Here is a 17,551-nt window from a genome sequence, read left to right on the forward strand (position 1 = left end):
ACATGTCTTCGGCACAACTTTTTGCGGAAAACTGCCCAGGCATCTGCACGAGGCATCCAGGCTGAGGAGGAAGAATCACTGCCATCTTTTGGAAGAGTAGCTTCGAACAACCCATCAAAAGAAGCTATGAGGGTCAGGGAGGCCTTCACCTCTTCTCAGCAGAGGGAATGGTCCCATGGCAGAGCCACCCACATATATTAAGGAGCAAGATTTCAGCAATTCTATGCACCAGATTTATCTTTATATATGAAAATATGCATACAATTAAATGTTATGTATATAAAACATATTAAAATGCTCAAATTCCATGAGGGAACCCTGGATGGATTAATAAAGTATATTTGAATAGAATAAAAAATATATATTATCTGTGCATGTATGATACCATATTATTTGTATTCATATTTTCCCCCTTGATAAGATTATAGGTTTGAATACTATTACATTGTGAGGTACAATGCATTTAGCAAGTAAATAATAGTGATAAATGAATAAATGCTGAATTTAATGACTCCCCTGATCTTAGAACATGACTAGAATGTCAAGTGAGGCATAAAGTAAGGCGCACACACATCCATAATGATATTACCTCAACTGTTTCAATGTAAAGGACAACAAAAAAAAACTAAGAACAAAAAAATATATACAGTATATGTTGTATATATGCAGTATATGTTGTCCTGTTGACATTGAACCCTGATTCTTGCCCTGAAAAGATTGCTACCCAGAGTATTTACTCTGGAATTTGTTCTAAATGTAAAGTAAAACTTTGTGAATCGTATATTAATTTGTGGATTTGCAATTTAATTGATTGTTTATGGTCTTGTGGCAATCTTTTCAAGGCAGGAACCAGGCTTCTCATGAAGAGCTCATCTTCATCATTGGATGGCGGATGGAGCTGGCAGAAAATTAACTCTCTGCTTCAAATATTGAAGCATTGTGTCATTGATGTCTTGTTCAGTTCTTCCGGTGGATCGTTTCCTTTTCTTTCCTGAATACAAACAACATATAAGGGGTTTTGTAACATTTGTACCAAATTACAATCATATCAGCATAAAATGTGCAGTAGTCACAATGACAAGTAAAAAACAATTGTGTGCAGTGTACACAAGTACTATTTAAAGTAGCTTTATTTTGTGGATGTGTACATACTGTATATTGCACCTGCTTAATAAAATGCATCAAACTCATCAGGATATTTGGAGGAAAGAGTGGAAAATATGCCTTTGCACCTCCGCATCTTGTGGAACATAATTACTGTACATACCTCCTGGCATCAACTCTTAAGTACAGGCAAGAGAGTCAGAAGTTCCCTCCTTTTCCAACTGTGCTTGTGGATCATCTGTAATAATTTGAGATTGGAATAAATGCAGTATGCGTGTGTAAAATCCCAGTTGTGTGGGAACAGTGACGTACCTGCCCTCCCACTTGATGCTGGCGATGGTGCAGTGGAACAGAAATCACTAGCGGCAGCTGTATCGCTATACTCTGCGGTTCTGTCTTCGTCACCTTGCTCCATGTTGGTACTAGTATTCCTTGGGGACAAGTAGGGCTCGAGAAAAGACAGAACCGCAGAGTACTTCCATGGTTTTGTCTGAATAGCTCCAGCTCTGCTTTTTTTATTTTCCATTCCTTTCTTTTTCTCGCATGAATATGTGTCCCAAAATGACTTCCATTTCTTTCGGCATTGGTCTGCTGATGAGAAAAACAATTTCAACATCGCAATAAAGTTGCCGACACTATCTATTGAACCTGTGCTACCGTAGCTACGATACGTGCCTATAAATTGTGCTAAAATGATCATTCAGTACATATCAGGTACACCAGTCTCCTCACTGACTACACGCCAAGTCTGCTCCCGCTTGCTTCGGTCTCTGTACAGCTAGCTAAATGTATTGTATAGCTCTGGGTGCTCCAAGACGGCTATTATTAGCTTCTCCTCCATGTTGTTTTGTTTGAGCAGGGAGCTGAATGCGTAACATAGGACTGTCCCGAAGCTGATTGGCTGTCGCGACGCGACACGCGCCAAAAGTTCAGATTTTTTTAACTTCACGCGACAGGCGAAATTACACGCCACGCGGCATCTCACGTCGCTCAATCGCGTCCATTGCGTCGCCGGACGCATCATCGCGCCTGGTCGCGCAAACTCCATTGACTACAATACAAAACCATCCGCTTTTTTGCCTCCATTCCGCTCCATCTGAATGCGGCATAACTGTTTTAACAGTTCCAAAACAACATCTGTTTTAAATCTTTTACTTAAATAACTTTTAGCTGGGTAGAATTTGTGTAATAATTTAAAAGACAAACCTTTTTCAAAAGGAAATAACTTTGGGTAAAGTTGCAATATCTTTTCTTATGAATCTCTCTTGTTATTTACAGGATGATTAATTAAACACACTCTTCCTATAGTTGGAACTATTGAAGTTAATGAAACAGTTGTATATATATCCAAATGTTTTTGATGCTTGAAAAACATGCATACACCAGAAGGAATGACTCCAAATACCTTCACAAAATTTCCAGGTGTCACTGATAGATGATATTTCTTTAAAAACTCCTCATACCAAAATAACAGCCCTTCAACCCATAGAATTTTCTTTTGAAACATTTGAAGAAAAATGTATTTTTATGTGTATGGCTCTATGATCTGTGAGAGGGGTAGGGTGTACAGGTATGTCCACTTCAATATTGTTTTGTCAAAAGTCTTCGATATCAACCAAAAATCAATTCTTGATTCGTTTAACACCGTTTTGTTACTCCATGTAAATGTTCTGTAATTGGGATATTTAACTCTTCATATGTCGTCAACGTTAATTTTTTTTCCTAAATGAAATTAAGTCAGCATTTTCTCTATTTGAAGGACCAGATGGCGATTTATCCATGTGTCATGCTCTTTTGGTTTTTGGGTGTTGGGTATATTTTGAGGGGTTCTGTTCTTTTCTTTTTGCATAGTTCCTGTCATGGTTTGTTGCATTTTGGGTTGTGGGTTTATTTTGAGGGGTTCTGTTTCTTTCTGTTTATGTATATAGTTCCTGTTTCTGCTCCTCTCGTGTCTCCCTGCGTTAGTTTTGATTTAGTCCACCTGTCCGCGTTACCTGCCCCTCGTGTCCTCCAATCCGCTCCCTTTGCCTGTTGTCCCTGCCCAGCTGCCGTGTGTTTGTCTGATTAGAGTTGAATGTATTTAAACCTGGTTTTCGTTACAGCCCGTGTCGGATCATTGTCATTGTCATGTCATGTCATATTGTCTCTGTCGCGTTTTCGTAGTCCCATCTCGCCCTCCGTCCCTCAACTCTGTGTTTACCTGCCAGCCTGCCCGTAGTGTTTGCTTTCGGTTTTGCCAGCCTGCCTGTGCCCTTAGTTCGAGTTTTTTGCTGCCCTGTTTTTCCTGCTTTTGTTTCCGTTCGTTGTGTTAATATGGATTTCATCAACCCCCTGTCCCGACGCTCCCCTGCTTTTGGGTCCTCCTCCTCCGCAACCACGGCGGCCTTCACACCCGCCGCGCACCCCCGTGACAGTTCCTGCTTCTGTTCATCTCGTGACACTTTAAGGAAATGCATATTTTTTTTTTTATGCAATGTGTCAAATAATAAAGTGTGTTCGTGGAACTGTGTTGTTTTAATAAATATTTAGATGACGTAATGTCAGTGTGAATCAGATATAGTCTTGGCCCAGGAGAAATCAAGGCTAGTCGTCACCTTCAAAAGGAACAAAAGGCAACAAATGTACTTTCCCATTCCCTATTGTTCTTCTCCGGATTATTGTGTGAAGGAGGAACCTTCACACTTATGTTTTTCTCCACCTTTATTGTGTGAAGGTGAAACCTTCACACTTATGTTTTTCTCCACCTTTATTATTATTATTATGTGAAGGTGAAACCTTCACACTTATGTTTTTCTCCACCTTTATTATTGTGTGAAGGTGAAACCTTCACACTTATGTTTTTCTCCACCTTTATTGTGTGAAGGTGAAACCTTCACACTTATGTTTTTCTCCACCTTTATTGTGTGAAGGTGAAACCTTCACACTTATGTTTTTCTCCACCTTTATTATTATTATTTTTATTTTTTTTATTCCGACCGTTTTTTAGGTACATTTCAACTCCTTCCCAGTTCATCCAATTCATGCCGTTCAAACTTCATATCATTCCACATATTCATGTTTAGTGCGGGTCTATTTTTCAAGTTTCAACTTTTCATCGTTTTCCTACAATTTAAGTTTTTGTACCGTAAAAATGGCCTAATGTTAAGTGAATGGGCTGGTCTTCGTGCTTTATTTTTAAACTTTAACGTTTTCGATATTTCCCATGTCTCCGCAGCTCATGGGATTTGTGTATCGCATTCGCACTTCATGTTCGTGGGTTCAATCCCAGGCTGCGTCATTTTTTAGTTGTGTGAGTCTTTTTTAGTTAGTGCGGGTCTATTTTTCAAGTTTCAACTTTTCATCGTTTTCCTACAATTTAAGTTTTTGTACCGTAAAAACGGCCTAATGTTAAGTGATTGGAGCGTTCTTCCTACTTCCTTTTAAAGCGTTCACGGTTTCGTCATTTCCCGTGGCTCAGACGTTCTGATGACGTATATCTACTACATGTTCGTGCGTTCGATCCCCGCTGTGTCTTTTCACACATTCAGTGTTTTTTTTCAGTTAATTCAGTATTTTTTTTTTTTTTGGTTTCAATTCCTTCCCAGTTCATCCAATTCATGCCGTTCGAACTTCATATCATTCCACATATTCACGTGAAGTGCTTTTTTATTTTTCAAGGTTCAACTATTCATCGTTTTCCTACAATTTACGTTTTTTATACTATTCATATTTAAAGAATTTAGCCTTTTCAAACTGTTCTTACTTTCATTTCATCTTACTTTTCATTCCACAGTTGAACTTTTTTCAGTTTTTGAACTTTGTATTATTCGTAGTTCTTCATAGATTCACGTTCAAAAATACTTCATTCCCTATATTTCAAGCTTTCCCAGTGTGGTCTTACACTGCCCCCCAGTGGCCCAGTGGTAGAGTTGTCATCTTCAACATGTCCGTGTCCCGGTTCGGGCAAATCGCGTTTCACGTTTACAGTTCAACTTTCAGCTACAATTCAAGTTTTTGTACCGTAAAAATTGTCTAAAGTTACGTGAATGGTGTTGTTAAGAAGTTTCTGATTATACTTAACGATTTCGTGTTTGAATCGTTCTGTTATTACTATTTACGTCTGGACATGTTTCTCCTGTGGTCATGTGATCTTCCTAGCAACCGCCTAGCAACTAATCACAAGTTGTGTTTCATTCCTGCACTACCAATCAGGACTCTGTTTACACTATCATAGGTTGTTTTGCTCTTTCACCGGTAGTCGGCAGGTATCGTTGTAACGGACAGTCATTTTTTCTGCTTTCAATCATTCTGTGTATTATCTCATTCCTTTCATTATTATTCCGTGCGTCCATGAGAATGTAAGTACAGTTTGAATATGTTGTCCGTTCGTGGTTTTGGATACATGTTTACGTTTGCACTGCTTCACTTTGTCCATTAATGTCTAAGTTGTTATTGCACCTAAGTTTGGTATAATTGCTAAAGGCAAATATACCGTACTTTTCATACTTCACTTTTAGTATTCACGTTAAAGTTTCATCCACAAAATGTGCATGTTTGTCGCATGTTTGCCGTGTGTGCCAATGTGATTCTTCCGGCGTAAGGGAGTGACGTCACCGCCCACTCAAATCTATTCGGCTCCATTAACCCTTTCCTACCTAACGCACATTTTGGAACGATTGGGTTGAATTCATTCTTCCTATTGTCATGTGATGAGGGCAATGGCGACACATAGTGGTGAACGCAGGTAGTGCAGCGATGTAATGGAATAATGCGCCATGTTGATGTAACATTGAGCCAAATTGATGTAAAATTACCATGTAAATTATTGGCTTAAGATACCAGTCAGATTTGACCTCGACTGGAATAAAACAAATAAATGAATATAATATAAATATAAATATATTATAAATAAATATATCATAAACAGCAGACACCAAATCATCTCTGAAGACAACCAACATTAAAGAAGTCCATGAAGTCAACTCACAATGAAGACGCATTGTGAGGCCATAAGATCAAAGCAAGCTTTTAGCAATAAGTCATGCTCAATATTACTCTGTAACTGCCATTGGAAAAAGTGTCAATTGATCACAAATGTTAAGACCTATGTTCATGTTTATTCTGTAAATGTGCACATATGATATGTTATTGCCTTTTTTAGCCTGATTTGAAATATGCAATTTGTTATTACCATTTTAAACTGTATCTTTGATCAAGATACAGCTGAATCATATTGGAATGTTCGTGTGTTCAAGTGGAAAGTTACTAAACGGCCAGCACAGACACTGAGCTGCCAGGTCAGCATACCAAAAGAGGAACAAATGCCCATGTATGCTTATTTTTGGTGGAAAGGCTGCTGCCTGGCCTTGAGTTGATATTAGTCATGTCCGATCGTTCGATTAAAAGTGCTCAAAGTGTCACAGTGACACTTTCACTTCCTCCATTTAAGGCTAAGATCGTTCATTAAGGCTAAGATCGTTCAAAGTCCTCCATTTAAGGCTAAGATCGTTCAAAGTATGTTCCATTACGCGTACATCGAGTCATGGGATTGAGGTCCTATAAAAAGGCCAACACCCAAAACTCGTAGCTTCCTTTTTTGCCTTTGCCTGCCAAAAGCGTGAGGATCCTCTCCAGGCTTCGGGTGTAAACCACCAAGTCGGAGTAGGACTCTGTCACTCTCAGAATTGGACACTTTTTAAATTCTTGCGACGTTGTTAGCCTTCGGAGGATTTCAAGCAGCAAACCGGTAAGGAAGTCATTCTAAATTCTAAATCCATCCGATAGCCCAACTAATAATGTCATTAATTCGCAATGTAGGAGAATTGAAACTGATCACTTTGATTCTCTTCCAAAATTGGTATTAGACTTTTTAGAAACTTTCCACTCCTTTCATTATGTTTTAAATTCTTTATTTCATTATACTTGTTTTTGTGCATGGTTTTTCATAGCCTTGGACGAAGTTTTATCTTAATCATTTATTAGCTGAAAGACAAAATGTATTGAATGTGTTTTTGTGTTTTATGTATTAAGAGGGCATGGTAGGCCCAGCCATGTACTTTTTGATACTGTGAATAATTATTTGCTTTGCTTTCGCTAAATAAATACTTCAAAATTTCAATTTTTATTCTATCTCTGTCATTTTTATAGACCAAAATTAGAGAACCTCCTAGTCTTTTGTAAGTGAAATAATGATATTGCCTTTACATCGGCAGGGCCATTCTTGATTAAAGTTTAGTTACTCAGAGTTGGTTGAAGTTAAAACAAACGTACCCGAGTGGTCGTATAAGACTGCTAAACCCTATTCTGGTCTTAACAAGTGCAAATGATCTTTTAGAGTGAGGAGCAGCCAAATATATATATAATTTGCGTGTTTTTTCTACCTTCTCGTCTCAACGGTTACTCGACGAGTCGGCGGATTAAAGTAAGATGGGTAGACGCTTAAAAACTTAAAGGCTGTGAGCACCAGAACGTATCCTCCTCGACACCGGCTTACGCAGATGTCCGTCGCCTGGCGATACAGCGTTAGAGCTGTGCTGGACTAACGGGACGTCTTAACCCTTTACACGGAGAGTCGGTCAGGACTGTTAGTTGTCCTCAGATAGCTGACAGGACTGCGGTAAGAGCAGATCAGTCACTATCATTGTACGGTATGTTTGCCTGTGTTGTTTATGTTATTCTAAGCTAATATAGAGTCATGTGAGCATATGATGTAACATATTGTACAATGTTAGTTATGTTAGTTATCAATGTTTAGTGAATGTTCTCTGCTCTCCTTTGCAGAGACCACACACCCACAATCAAACATAGAACACACACAGAACACACAAACACAGAAACACACACACACCAACCCAGATAAATAAATAGAACATTATATACAAATAAAGAGTGGCATGAGAGTGTGCATCGTCTTTATGTTCTGGCCGGACAACCTGATAAGATTGAGGATCCTCTGAATCAGTCAAGTACAGTCCTTTCAAGGAGGTCACAAGTTTGGACGCTACTCCGACACCTCCATTACAGGTGTGATTCAAAAACATGCAGGATACAAGCCCTCGAGGACTGGAGTTTGACACCTATAGTTTAGTTACACAAAGTAATCCATTTCCCATGTTGCCATCGGGCGGCCATCTTAGACCACTGAAGACTCCAACTCCAATCTGCCCTCATGGGCGGCCATCTTGGATATTTTATTAGACGTCTCATTACCTCTCACTACTGCTTCCACCTAGTACGGCATCTGGCTTGGTTAACTCAGCTTGATTAATACGTTTAAGTTTTTTTCAGTTTTTCAACTCTGTATTATTCACATTTCTTCACTGTTTCACATCAATCCACAATCCACCTCATTCAATCCACCTCATTCAAATGATAAGCTCATTAACAGGAGTTTAAAACTCCAGTCCTCGAGGGCTGATATCCTGCATGTTTTTGAATCACATCATTCACTTAACATTAGGCCTAATGTCACAGATTCACATTATTCCAGTTCAACTGTTCTCAGTTTGTTAACTTTGTAGGATTCATAATTTTTCACAGATTCAAATCATTCTACAGTTCAACTTTTTTTCAGTTTTTCATTCATCTTCAAATTCCACAGTTCAACTTTTTTTCAGTTTTTCAACTTTGTATTCATATTTCTTCACAGATACACACCATTCAATTGTTTCACATCATTCCACTTTTCAACTCCCAAACCTTCAACGGTTTCACCTTCACACGCAATTTCTTCAGAAATTGCACATTTTCTAGTTATTATTATTTTTTTTATTCCGACCGTTTTTTAGGTACGTTTCAACTCATTCCCAGTTCATCCAATTCATGCCGTTCAAACTTCATATCATTCTACATATTCATGTTTAGTGCGGGTCTATTTTTCAAGTTTCAACTTTTCATCGTTTTCCTACAATTTAAGTTTTTGTACCGTAAAAATGGCCTAATGTTAAGTGAATGGGCTGGTCTTCGTGCTTTATTTTTAAACTTTAACGTTTTCGTTATTTCCTATGTTTCCGTGGCTCATGGGATTTGTGTACCGCATTCGCACTTCATGTTCGTGGGTTCAATCCCAGGCTGCGTCATTTTTTAGTTGTGTGAGTCTTTTTTAGTTAGTGCGGGTCTATTTTTCAAGTTTCAACTTTTAATCGTTTTCCTACAATTTAAGTTTTTGTACCGTAAAAACGGCCTAATGTTAAGTGATTATAGCGTTCTTCCTAGTTCCTTTTAAAGCGTTCACGGTTTCGTCATTTCCCGTGGCTCAGACGTTCTGTTGACGTATATCTACTACATGTTCGTGCGTTCGATCCCCGCTGTGTCTTTTCACACATTCAGTGTTTTTTTTCAGTTAATTCAGTATTTTTTTTTGGTTTCAATTCCTTCCCAGTTCATCCAATTCATGCCGTTCGAACTTCATATCATTCCACATATTCACGTGAAGTGCTTTTTTTTTTTTCAAGGTTCAACTATTCATCGTTTTCCTACAATTTACGTTTTTTATACTATTCATATTTAAAGAATTTAGCCTTTTCAGACTGTTCTTACTTTCATTTCATCTTTTCATTCCACAGTTGAACTATTTTCAGTTTTTTAACTTTGTATTATTCGTAGTTCTTCATAGATTCACGTTCAAAAATACTTCATTCCCTATATTTCTAGCTTTCACAGTGTGGTCTTACACTGCCCCCCAGTGGCCCAGTGGTAGAGTTGTCATCTTCAACATGTCCGTGTCCCGGTTCGGGCAAATCGCGTTTCACGTTTACAGTTCAACTTTCAGCTACAATTCAAGTTTTTGTACCGTAAAAATTGTCTAATGTTAAGTGAATGGTGTTGTTAAGAAGTTTCTGATTATACTTAACGATTTCGTGTTTGAATCGTTCTGTTATTACTATTTACGTCTGGACATGTTTCTCCTGTGGTCATGTGATCTTCCTAGCAACCGCCTAGCAACTAATCACAAGTTATGTTTCATTCCTCCACTACCAATCAGGACTCTGTTTACACTATCATAGGTTGTTTTGCTCTTTCACGGGTCAGTCGGCAGGTATCGTTGTAACGGACAGTCATTTTTTCTGCTTTCAATCATTCTGTGGATTATCTCATTCCTTTCATTATTATTCCGTGCGTCCATGAGAATGTAAGTACAGTTTGAATATGTTGTCCGTTCGTGGTTTTGGATACATGTTTACGTTTGCACTGCTTCACTTTGTCCATTAATGTCTTAAGTTGTTATTGCACCTAAGTTTGGTATAATTGCAAAGGCAAATATACCGTACTTTTCATACTTCACTTTTAGTATTCACGTTAAAGTTTCATCCACAAAATGTGCGTGACGTCACCGCCCACTCAAATCTATTGGGCTCCATTAACCCTTTCCTACCTAACATGTTAACATGATACATGTTTACTTTGCACTGCTTCACTTTGTCCATTGATGTCTAAGTTGTTATTGCACCTAAATTTGGTATAATTGCTAATGGCAAATATACCGTACTTTTCATACTTCACTTTTAGTATTCACGTTAAAGTTTCATCCACAAAATGTGCATGTTTGTCGCATGTTTGCCGTGTGTGCCAATGTGATTCTTACTCCAAACTTCACACATTTCACATTCTCAATATTACTCATATTTACATCTTTTGTGTCCGCATTCGTGGAAATGCCTTTTACGAATGACAGTTCAAACCCAGCGAACTACTTCGTGTGTCCTCCACCTGTGTCAATCCAGTCGTACGGGACGGTTCAGGAAGCGTGGAACACCACACTTTTTATTACCGATGCACGCTCATAACAACATTTAGGGCTCGATTGATTTACTTTTTCAGGTGTTTGTTCATTTTGCCCATCACGTCTGTCAACACATCTAAATAATATATTGTTACAAATGTTTTTGCGTAGGTAAACTGCAGCAAAGGGAAAATAAATCCGAATGTCAGTGAAGGTAACATAAATCTAAATGTGCGCGTACTTCCGCTTGCGGATTATTGCCCTTGCGAAGTGTGAGCGGTAAGTCCGGTGCTCTCAAGGTATTTCGATATTAATATTTGTAAATACTTTATCTACACTGCTCTAACAAACTGAAAACAGTAACGTTTTTGTTTTATAAGCACTTTGTTCTTACCGCAATGAGTCATTATCAATTAACTTGGTTCGCTTTAGTTCTCATGCGATAATATACTACTATGCTAAAACCACGTGTGCTAATTTGGTGAAGCGTTTCGACTCGTCGCTGCACTGCCCGTTTTTCATTGGCGTGCACTTTGCAATTCACTTTGCTGTGGTGCGTTTGTGTGCCTAGTTATTTGTTTTAAATACAATTTACATTTTATTATTGTTATTTTCAAGTGTCAAGTCTGGACAACTTGTTTATATCCTGCTGGAATAAAATAAAACCGAATAAATACACGTTGGACGCAAAACGAGTACTGGTGATTTAGAATCTTGAATTGAATCTTGACCAAAATCTTCGTGATCAATATTTTGGGCATAATTGTGAGTGTTTGATATTAGATTTTTTTGGGGAAAATGTGTAATTCATACTGCAAAAGTTTTTGAAAGGTGCATAACAGTATATATATATATATATATATATATATATATATATATATATATATATATATATATATATATATATATATATAACTGTGTTGTGAGTCAAATATTACCAAATGATTATCTTTGCGTCTACAGATTCTGCTGTAGGACTGTTCTTCTGATCCTGAGGTATGTGCAAATTGCCAACCGATTTACTTAGCCTCATTTAATTTTAAAGAATTGTGGCAATTTTGAGATGACATGTCATTGAAAAGCTTCTGCTTTATTAAAAGTAGATTTTGCTCCTACGTTGAATGAGTGTTCAGTATAAAGTACAGATCGGTTTGATGACACCTCGTAAAAGTATGTGTGGTCTCTATTGTATTGATTTGGAAACCGTCAATTATGCAAAGCCTTATGAAATAGCCACACTCGGGACATCTTTTGGTCAAATACAGTCATAGCTTCTAGAATCCTCAAAATAAAATCAAAGTAGTTTTCTACGCGTCAGAATAATTGTGCATTAAAATTATTCTAACAACACTATGGGGTAATGGGGTTGACCATCCATTTAGTTAAGTATATATTATATTTTTTAATAATTGCAGTAAATGTGAAATAAAAATTCACATTTTAAAAATGCTCTTAGTAGCACTTTACATGTGCCACTTTCAATTTTTTTTTAACTCTCATCCTTCATGTAGTACTGGAGTACATATAAAACTATTGGAGAAATAGGAAGCCAAGCATGGTTTGAAAGTTTGGTGCATCATGCATCATCTTTATTTGGACAAGATCAATTAGAGGGTGGATCTGTGCAGTGGTAGAGTGTTTCCTTATCATGGTGATTATGATGAAGCATGCTTGAGCAATACCGTAGCTCCCAACTCCCCCTCACATTTTACAGGATACAAATTACTGGCAAAAAACTATATCAACGTGTACATTTTGTTATTTGTTGTTAGCTGCCTAGTTTAATGTTTTCATGATAATAAAAGCATACAATTGTACATATGAAACTGTATGCATTGAGGACATTGTGACATATATTGTTCACTCCTAGACCCGAGTAAAAAAATCTACATTTGGGTTTTGAGTTGAAATGTTCACTTCATTTCGGTGTTGCTTTTTGTGCCTACAGATCCTGTTGTTGAATCCCGCATCTCTACAAACTTGAGGTGTGTGAAAATTACTTACACATTTTCAAAATAGGCGCATGCCATTTGGAAGAATTGTGGCAACTATGGTGACGTGCCATATAAAGGACCAGCGGTATTCAAAAAAGACATTGGTCATCTCGAATGAGAGTTATGAATGTACTCACTGAGCATAGTTTGGAATGAGCAACATTTGGTGTAGAAAGTGCATTTCTATTACTCCACTTTATTCACTGTTCAATAAACCTCCTGTGTTCAAATGCCTTGCAATAACAATCAGTGTTCACACACTTGAAACCTCCAACCATTTCTGTAGCTGCTTATCCTCACGAGTTTGGGACGCTTGAAACAATGCATATTAATATCCCACCAATGAGTTTGTGCCCGCCACGTGCTGATAATAGATTCTAAGGGTATGTATACATGAGACAATAAAATCTATGAGTCTTTGATAAACCTTGCGCAAAAATATCACAGTATCGAAATTACAGCTGGCATACAATGGAAAAATTACAATCGTATTTGATTTTCCCAAAAGTGTATTGTATATTCAGTACATTGAGAAATGTGTACCATGTTTAATACACAAAAATAAATGCATAAACATTTTAACATACCTGTGTTTGTTCATAGTTTCCCATCAACGGTAAGTTGCACCACACTGCCATTAATGTCCACTCGAAGGCACACTAGTTAAAAAATCGTTCCGTAAAATGAGATTTGTTTTCTAAAAAAAACTGTTGTTACCTATAACACTTCAAATTATACAGAATGCCATTTTGTTTTATTGTCTTGATCATAAATTTGTGGTTTGGATCAAATGTGATCATTTTTGTTTGAGTTTGGGAGGCATCTGAATAAGACGCCCAAACTACCTAAATTGCGTAAAAGTTCAAAATTCAGCATATTTATTGATTACACACACAAATGTGCCATGACCTCCAACGTGCTGTTTGTTTCCTCGTTATCTTCAGTGCTTGTTAACAAGGTCAAACAAAAACTGTTGATTGCCATCAAAGGCGACGTGTTGAGACAACTCTGCAAAAAGCCAATCGTATTCTGCACTGTTTGGGTAAAGATTAACAAACGCTAATTATTGGTAATAGATTGCATTTGCCATTATTGAAACCTCAACTTTTTAACACCGCAGTAAACCTGTCAACATGGTGTTTGGCCCATGCCTACTCGCGCTACTATTATCAGCTGCATTACTGTGTGATTCGGTGCCTGCCTTATGTCCTGTTGTCACACTCTGCAGCACATTGTGAAAGCGGCTGAAGGGATCATCGATGTGTGTCTTTGTGTCTCTCTCCTACTCTGCTGGACATTCACAACACACGTCTCACCCGAAGATGTTAGGATTGGGGGGGGGGGGGGGGGGTGTTCCCCTCTTACCTTTCCCAAAGCCTCTTTCGCCTGCTGCCAATCGTGAAGAAGATCGCATGGTCCCTGGCAGTGTCTGATTTTGTAAATGCAACCCAAATAGTTTAATACATTTTTGAAGCAAACGTAATAGTAATACAAATAATAGAAAATAAATATACAAAGAAATAATAGCAATAGTATATAACTGAAAAACAAGACTACAAGAAAAAAAATGTGGGATATTTCAATAGAAAATTCAACAAAAATAGTTAGAACCGTTATTCAAGTCCCATGCACTTAACTGTTTATTTAAATCACTTACGAGAATTGACAAATGAACAAGATAGTTTTGTCATTATTTTTCATTTTTGTAAATCTGACTGTTACTGTTTTAACGTACTGATAGTTCTGCCATCTTTCAGGATATTAAACTTATCCATCTCCTGACTGTTAATTTCTTAAAGTTTGGCGGCCTGGAATAAAAGCCTAAGCCATGTGGCCCCCGGGCCATAGTTTGCCCACGCCTGATTTAGAACGCTGAACTTTGAATGTTTTACCTAGTTGTTTGGGTTTCATTATTCCGGCACTTTAAATTGTCTCGTAAATGAAATGCACTATGCACATAAACTTGCCTTCAATATTATTAAAACGTGTGTATTTTATTTTCAGAAGACCTTCTCCACCTCACCCCAAACACCCCTCTTTTTTGCTGCTCTACCTTTTTGTCTCTTCCTATTTTCTACCTAATCCCGTCAGTTTAAAAGCATGCCGAGGAAGAACAAAAAATCTTTAGCGGCAAAGTCTTGCTGGCAGCGACGCCGTGGCTCCCAAGCAACTCTTGCACGCTCTGATGATTTTTGTTCTAACGAGGCACCAATATCAGAGATTGATTCATGCCTGGGTGTTTCACCCATTTCAGAGATTGATACATGCCTGGGTGTGTCACCCATATCAGAGATCAATACCTGCCTGAATGAGGCAATTTCAGAGATTGATACATGCCTGGGTGTGTCACCCATATCAGAGATTGTTATCTGCCCAAATGAGGCACCCATATCAGAGATGGCAACATGCCCGACTGAGGCACCCGTGTTCAAGATTGATGACAACTGTGCCGATGAAGCACACGGTGAGTATGGTGGCGGAATGGCTCTCGTGCAACATATGGTAACGTATGTGTTGGCTTCTCACAGCCAAGCGCATTGGAGATATGGTAAATGGAAAAACAGCCAGTGTGTGACCAACTCTGTTATATTTCTGGCATTCCTGCAGGAGTTAGATCACCTGACCAGCTCTCAGCTTGATCTTGTTCTCAAACAAGGCCATGAACTATATGTAAGTATTATAACTACGTTGCAAGCAGAAGGGCGCTTTGTTCACCGTTTCCTGACAATTGATGAGGTTCCAGGCATTGTAAGCGGGTTTGCAAAGCAGCACATGTTGATAAAGGGTCTTCCTTCGTGTGGTATGTTGACCTCTTTCCTTGGTGAAGTGTATTATCTAAATCTTCGAGATAGACTTCAGTGCTTGACTTCAGGTGTAAACTTTGCTCTTTTGATTATGCAATCACTGTGCATAGCTGTTTTTCGAAACCGTGATGGCAGATTTGGGTTTTTTGATCCTCACAGCCGAGGACGTGACGGACTACCTGTTCAAAACGGCACAGCCGTTGTATTGCTTTTTACATGCTTGAATGACCTGACAGATACATTGATTAAATCTTTCACCATGTCAAACGCCAATTGTGATTCTCAGTATGAGATTATACCCCTTAGCTTTGCATCTGTGGATGTTACTGCTGATGACCATGAGATGGTGCCATGTGCAGAGCGTCCTCCATTGACGTTGCAGTTTGAACGCGTCGACACAAGCCGAGCCGTTGCTGAGACCACGACAAGTTCACGTTCAAACGAATCTGTGCCCCACGTCGCAAAACGCCGTCATGATCTGACGGATAACACTGATGGGTTGATTTTCCCAATGTCTAAACCTCTACCAGACTTGTCAAAAATGAGTAAAGCGAGAAGAAGAAAATTTAAAAGACGGATGCATGCACAAGAAAAGATGGCCGTTGATTCCGGAGACAAACCCAGCAAAAGGGAACTGAAGCGAATACGCAAAAACGTAAAAGGTAAAGAAAATTACTGTCAGAACGTAGACTTACGACAAAGGAAAAGGTACTATATAACTACTCGTTACAGACAAGACATAGGTTTTCGTTTGAAACAAAGGTCCTATGTTATACATCGTTACTTGGTCGATGAGGGCTTTAAGAAGAAAATCCTTTCCCGTTTATCACATCTCTATAAGACAGATGATAGCTTTAAGTTGAGACGGCGCTACTACATGACAAAGCGATATCAGAATGATTTTGCTTTTCAGGATAAACAGCGCTTTTACATGAAACGAAGATATCGAGAGGATCCAGAGTTTCAAGCTCGGCAGCGCTCTTACGTCAAACAAAGATATCGGGATGGCCTCGAGTTTCGAGACCGACAGCACCTTTACATTAAGCAAAGGTATCGGAACGACATCGGCTTTAAAGCCCGACAGTGCTTCTACATCACAAACCGTTACCGAAATGATCCTGGATTCAGATCCAAACATAAGGAAATCATGAGACGGGCAATGAAAACAAAGTACGACTCATCGAGAACAAACGTGTTGCGTTGCGCAAATAAAATTTTGAAAAAATACAAAGTGATAAAGCAACTATCGAATGACAGAATCAATTGTGAAATCACTAAAGCTGTGGAGCTCTTCAAAAGGCAAATTACATTTGGACCCACTTTTGTCTGCACTGTTTGTCACCGAGCATTATTCGCGAACCAAGTGCGCATTTGTCGGCGTCGCTCTTTTGAGAAAAACAAACATGTTGTTGAAAGCTGCCTCACGGGAAAATTTCTTCATATTTGTCACCGTGAATGTGATCCATCGTGCAAAGTACCAGAGGAAAGAAAACAAGAGTGGATTTGTCACACTTGCTTCGCACATCTCAAAAGTGGCAAAATGCCAGCGCTAGCAGTCGCTAACAATCTCCAACTGGCAGATATTCCGAATGAACTTTGCGGGTTGAACATATTGGAGAGGCATCTCATATCAAAGTATGTAGTTTTCGCCAAAATTTTTCCTCTTCCAAAAGGTCAGCAACGAGCCATTCGTGGAAATGTTGTGTGTGTTCCATCGGAAGTACAAGAGACAGTCAACGTCTTGCCACGACCCAGGAGAGAATCCCATGTTTTGCGAGTGAAGCTGAAGCGACGGCTTTGCTACAAAGGTCACCAGGTATTTCAAACTGTCACTTGGCCTAACCTAATACGTGCTCTGATTAAACTGAAGCAGGTCCATCCACAATACAGCGACATAATCATTCGCGACGACCCTGACTTTTGTGACCCGACACGCACCGACGATGAAA

At 38.6% G+C, this 17,551-nt stretch overlaps 1 protein-coding gene across 2 annotated transcripts in view; it reads left to right on the forward strand.

Annotated features, from left to right (window-relative positions):
• The first annotated feature begins 10,096 nt into the window (after positions 1 to 10,096).
• LOC148423274 (uncharacterized) overlaps positions 10,097 to 17,551 on the forward strand; it is a 153,639-nt gene continuing 146,184 nt past the window's right edge. The window contains exons 1-6 of one of the 2 annotated variants that reach the window (XM_088415784.1): positions 10,097 to 10,213; positions 11,768 to 11,800; positions 12,753 to 12,789; positions 14,803 to 15,262; positions 15,406 to 16,264; positions 16,516 to 16,846. In XM_088415784.1, the coding sequence (XP_088271910.1) occupies positions 15,107 to 15,262; positions 15,406 to 16,264; positions 16,516 to 16,520 (1,020 nt within the window). In that variant the 5' untranslated portion in view covers positions 10,097 to 10,213; positions 11,768 to 11,800; positions 12,753 to 12,789; positions 14,803 to 15,106 and the 3' untranslated portion in view covers positions 16,521 to 16,846. Of the gene's footprint in view, positions 10,214 to 11,767; positions 11,801 to 12,752; positions 12,790 to 14,802; positions 15,263 to 15,405; positions 16,265 to 16,515; positions 16,847 to 17,551 lie in introns of those variants that run through there. The other variant, XM_088415790.1, reaches the window with a different exon arrangement.

The sequence above is a fragment of the Hippichthys cyanospilos genome, chromosome 5 (assembly GCF_059441005.1).
Source record: "Hippichthys cyanospilos isolate Australia breed blue-spotted pipefish chromosome 5, RoL_Hcya_1.0, whole genome shotgun sequence".
In the NCBI taxonomy this organism is placed as follows: domain Eukaryota; kingdom Metazoa; phylum Chordata; class Actinopteri; order Syngnathiformes; family Syngnathidae; genus Hippichthys; species Hippichthys cyanospilos.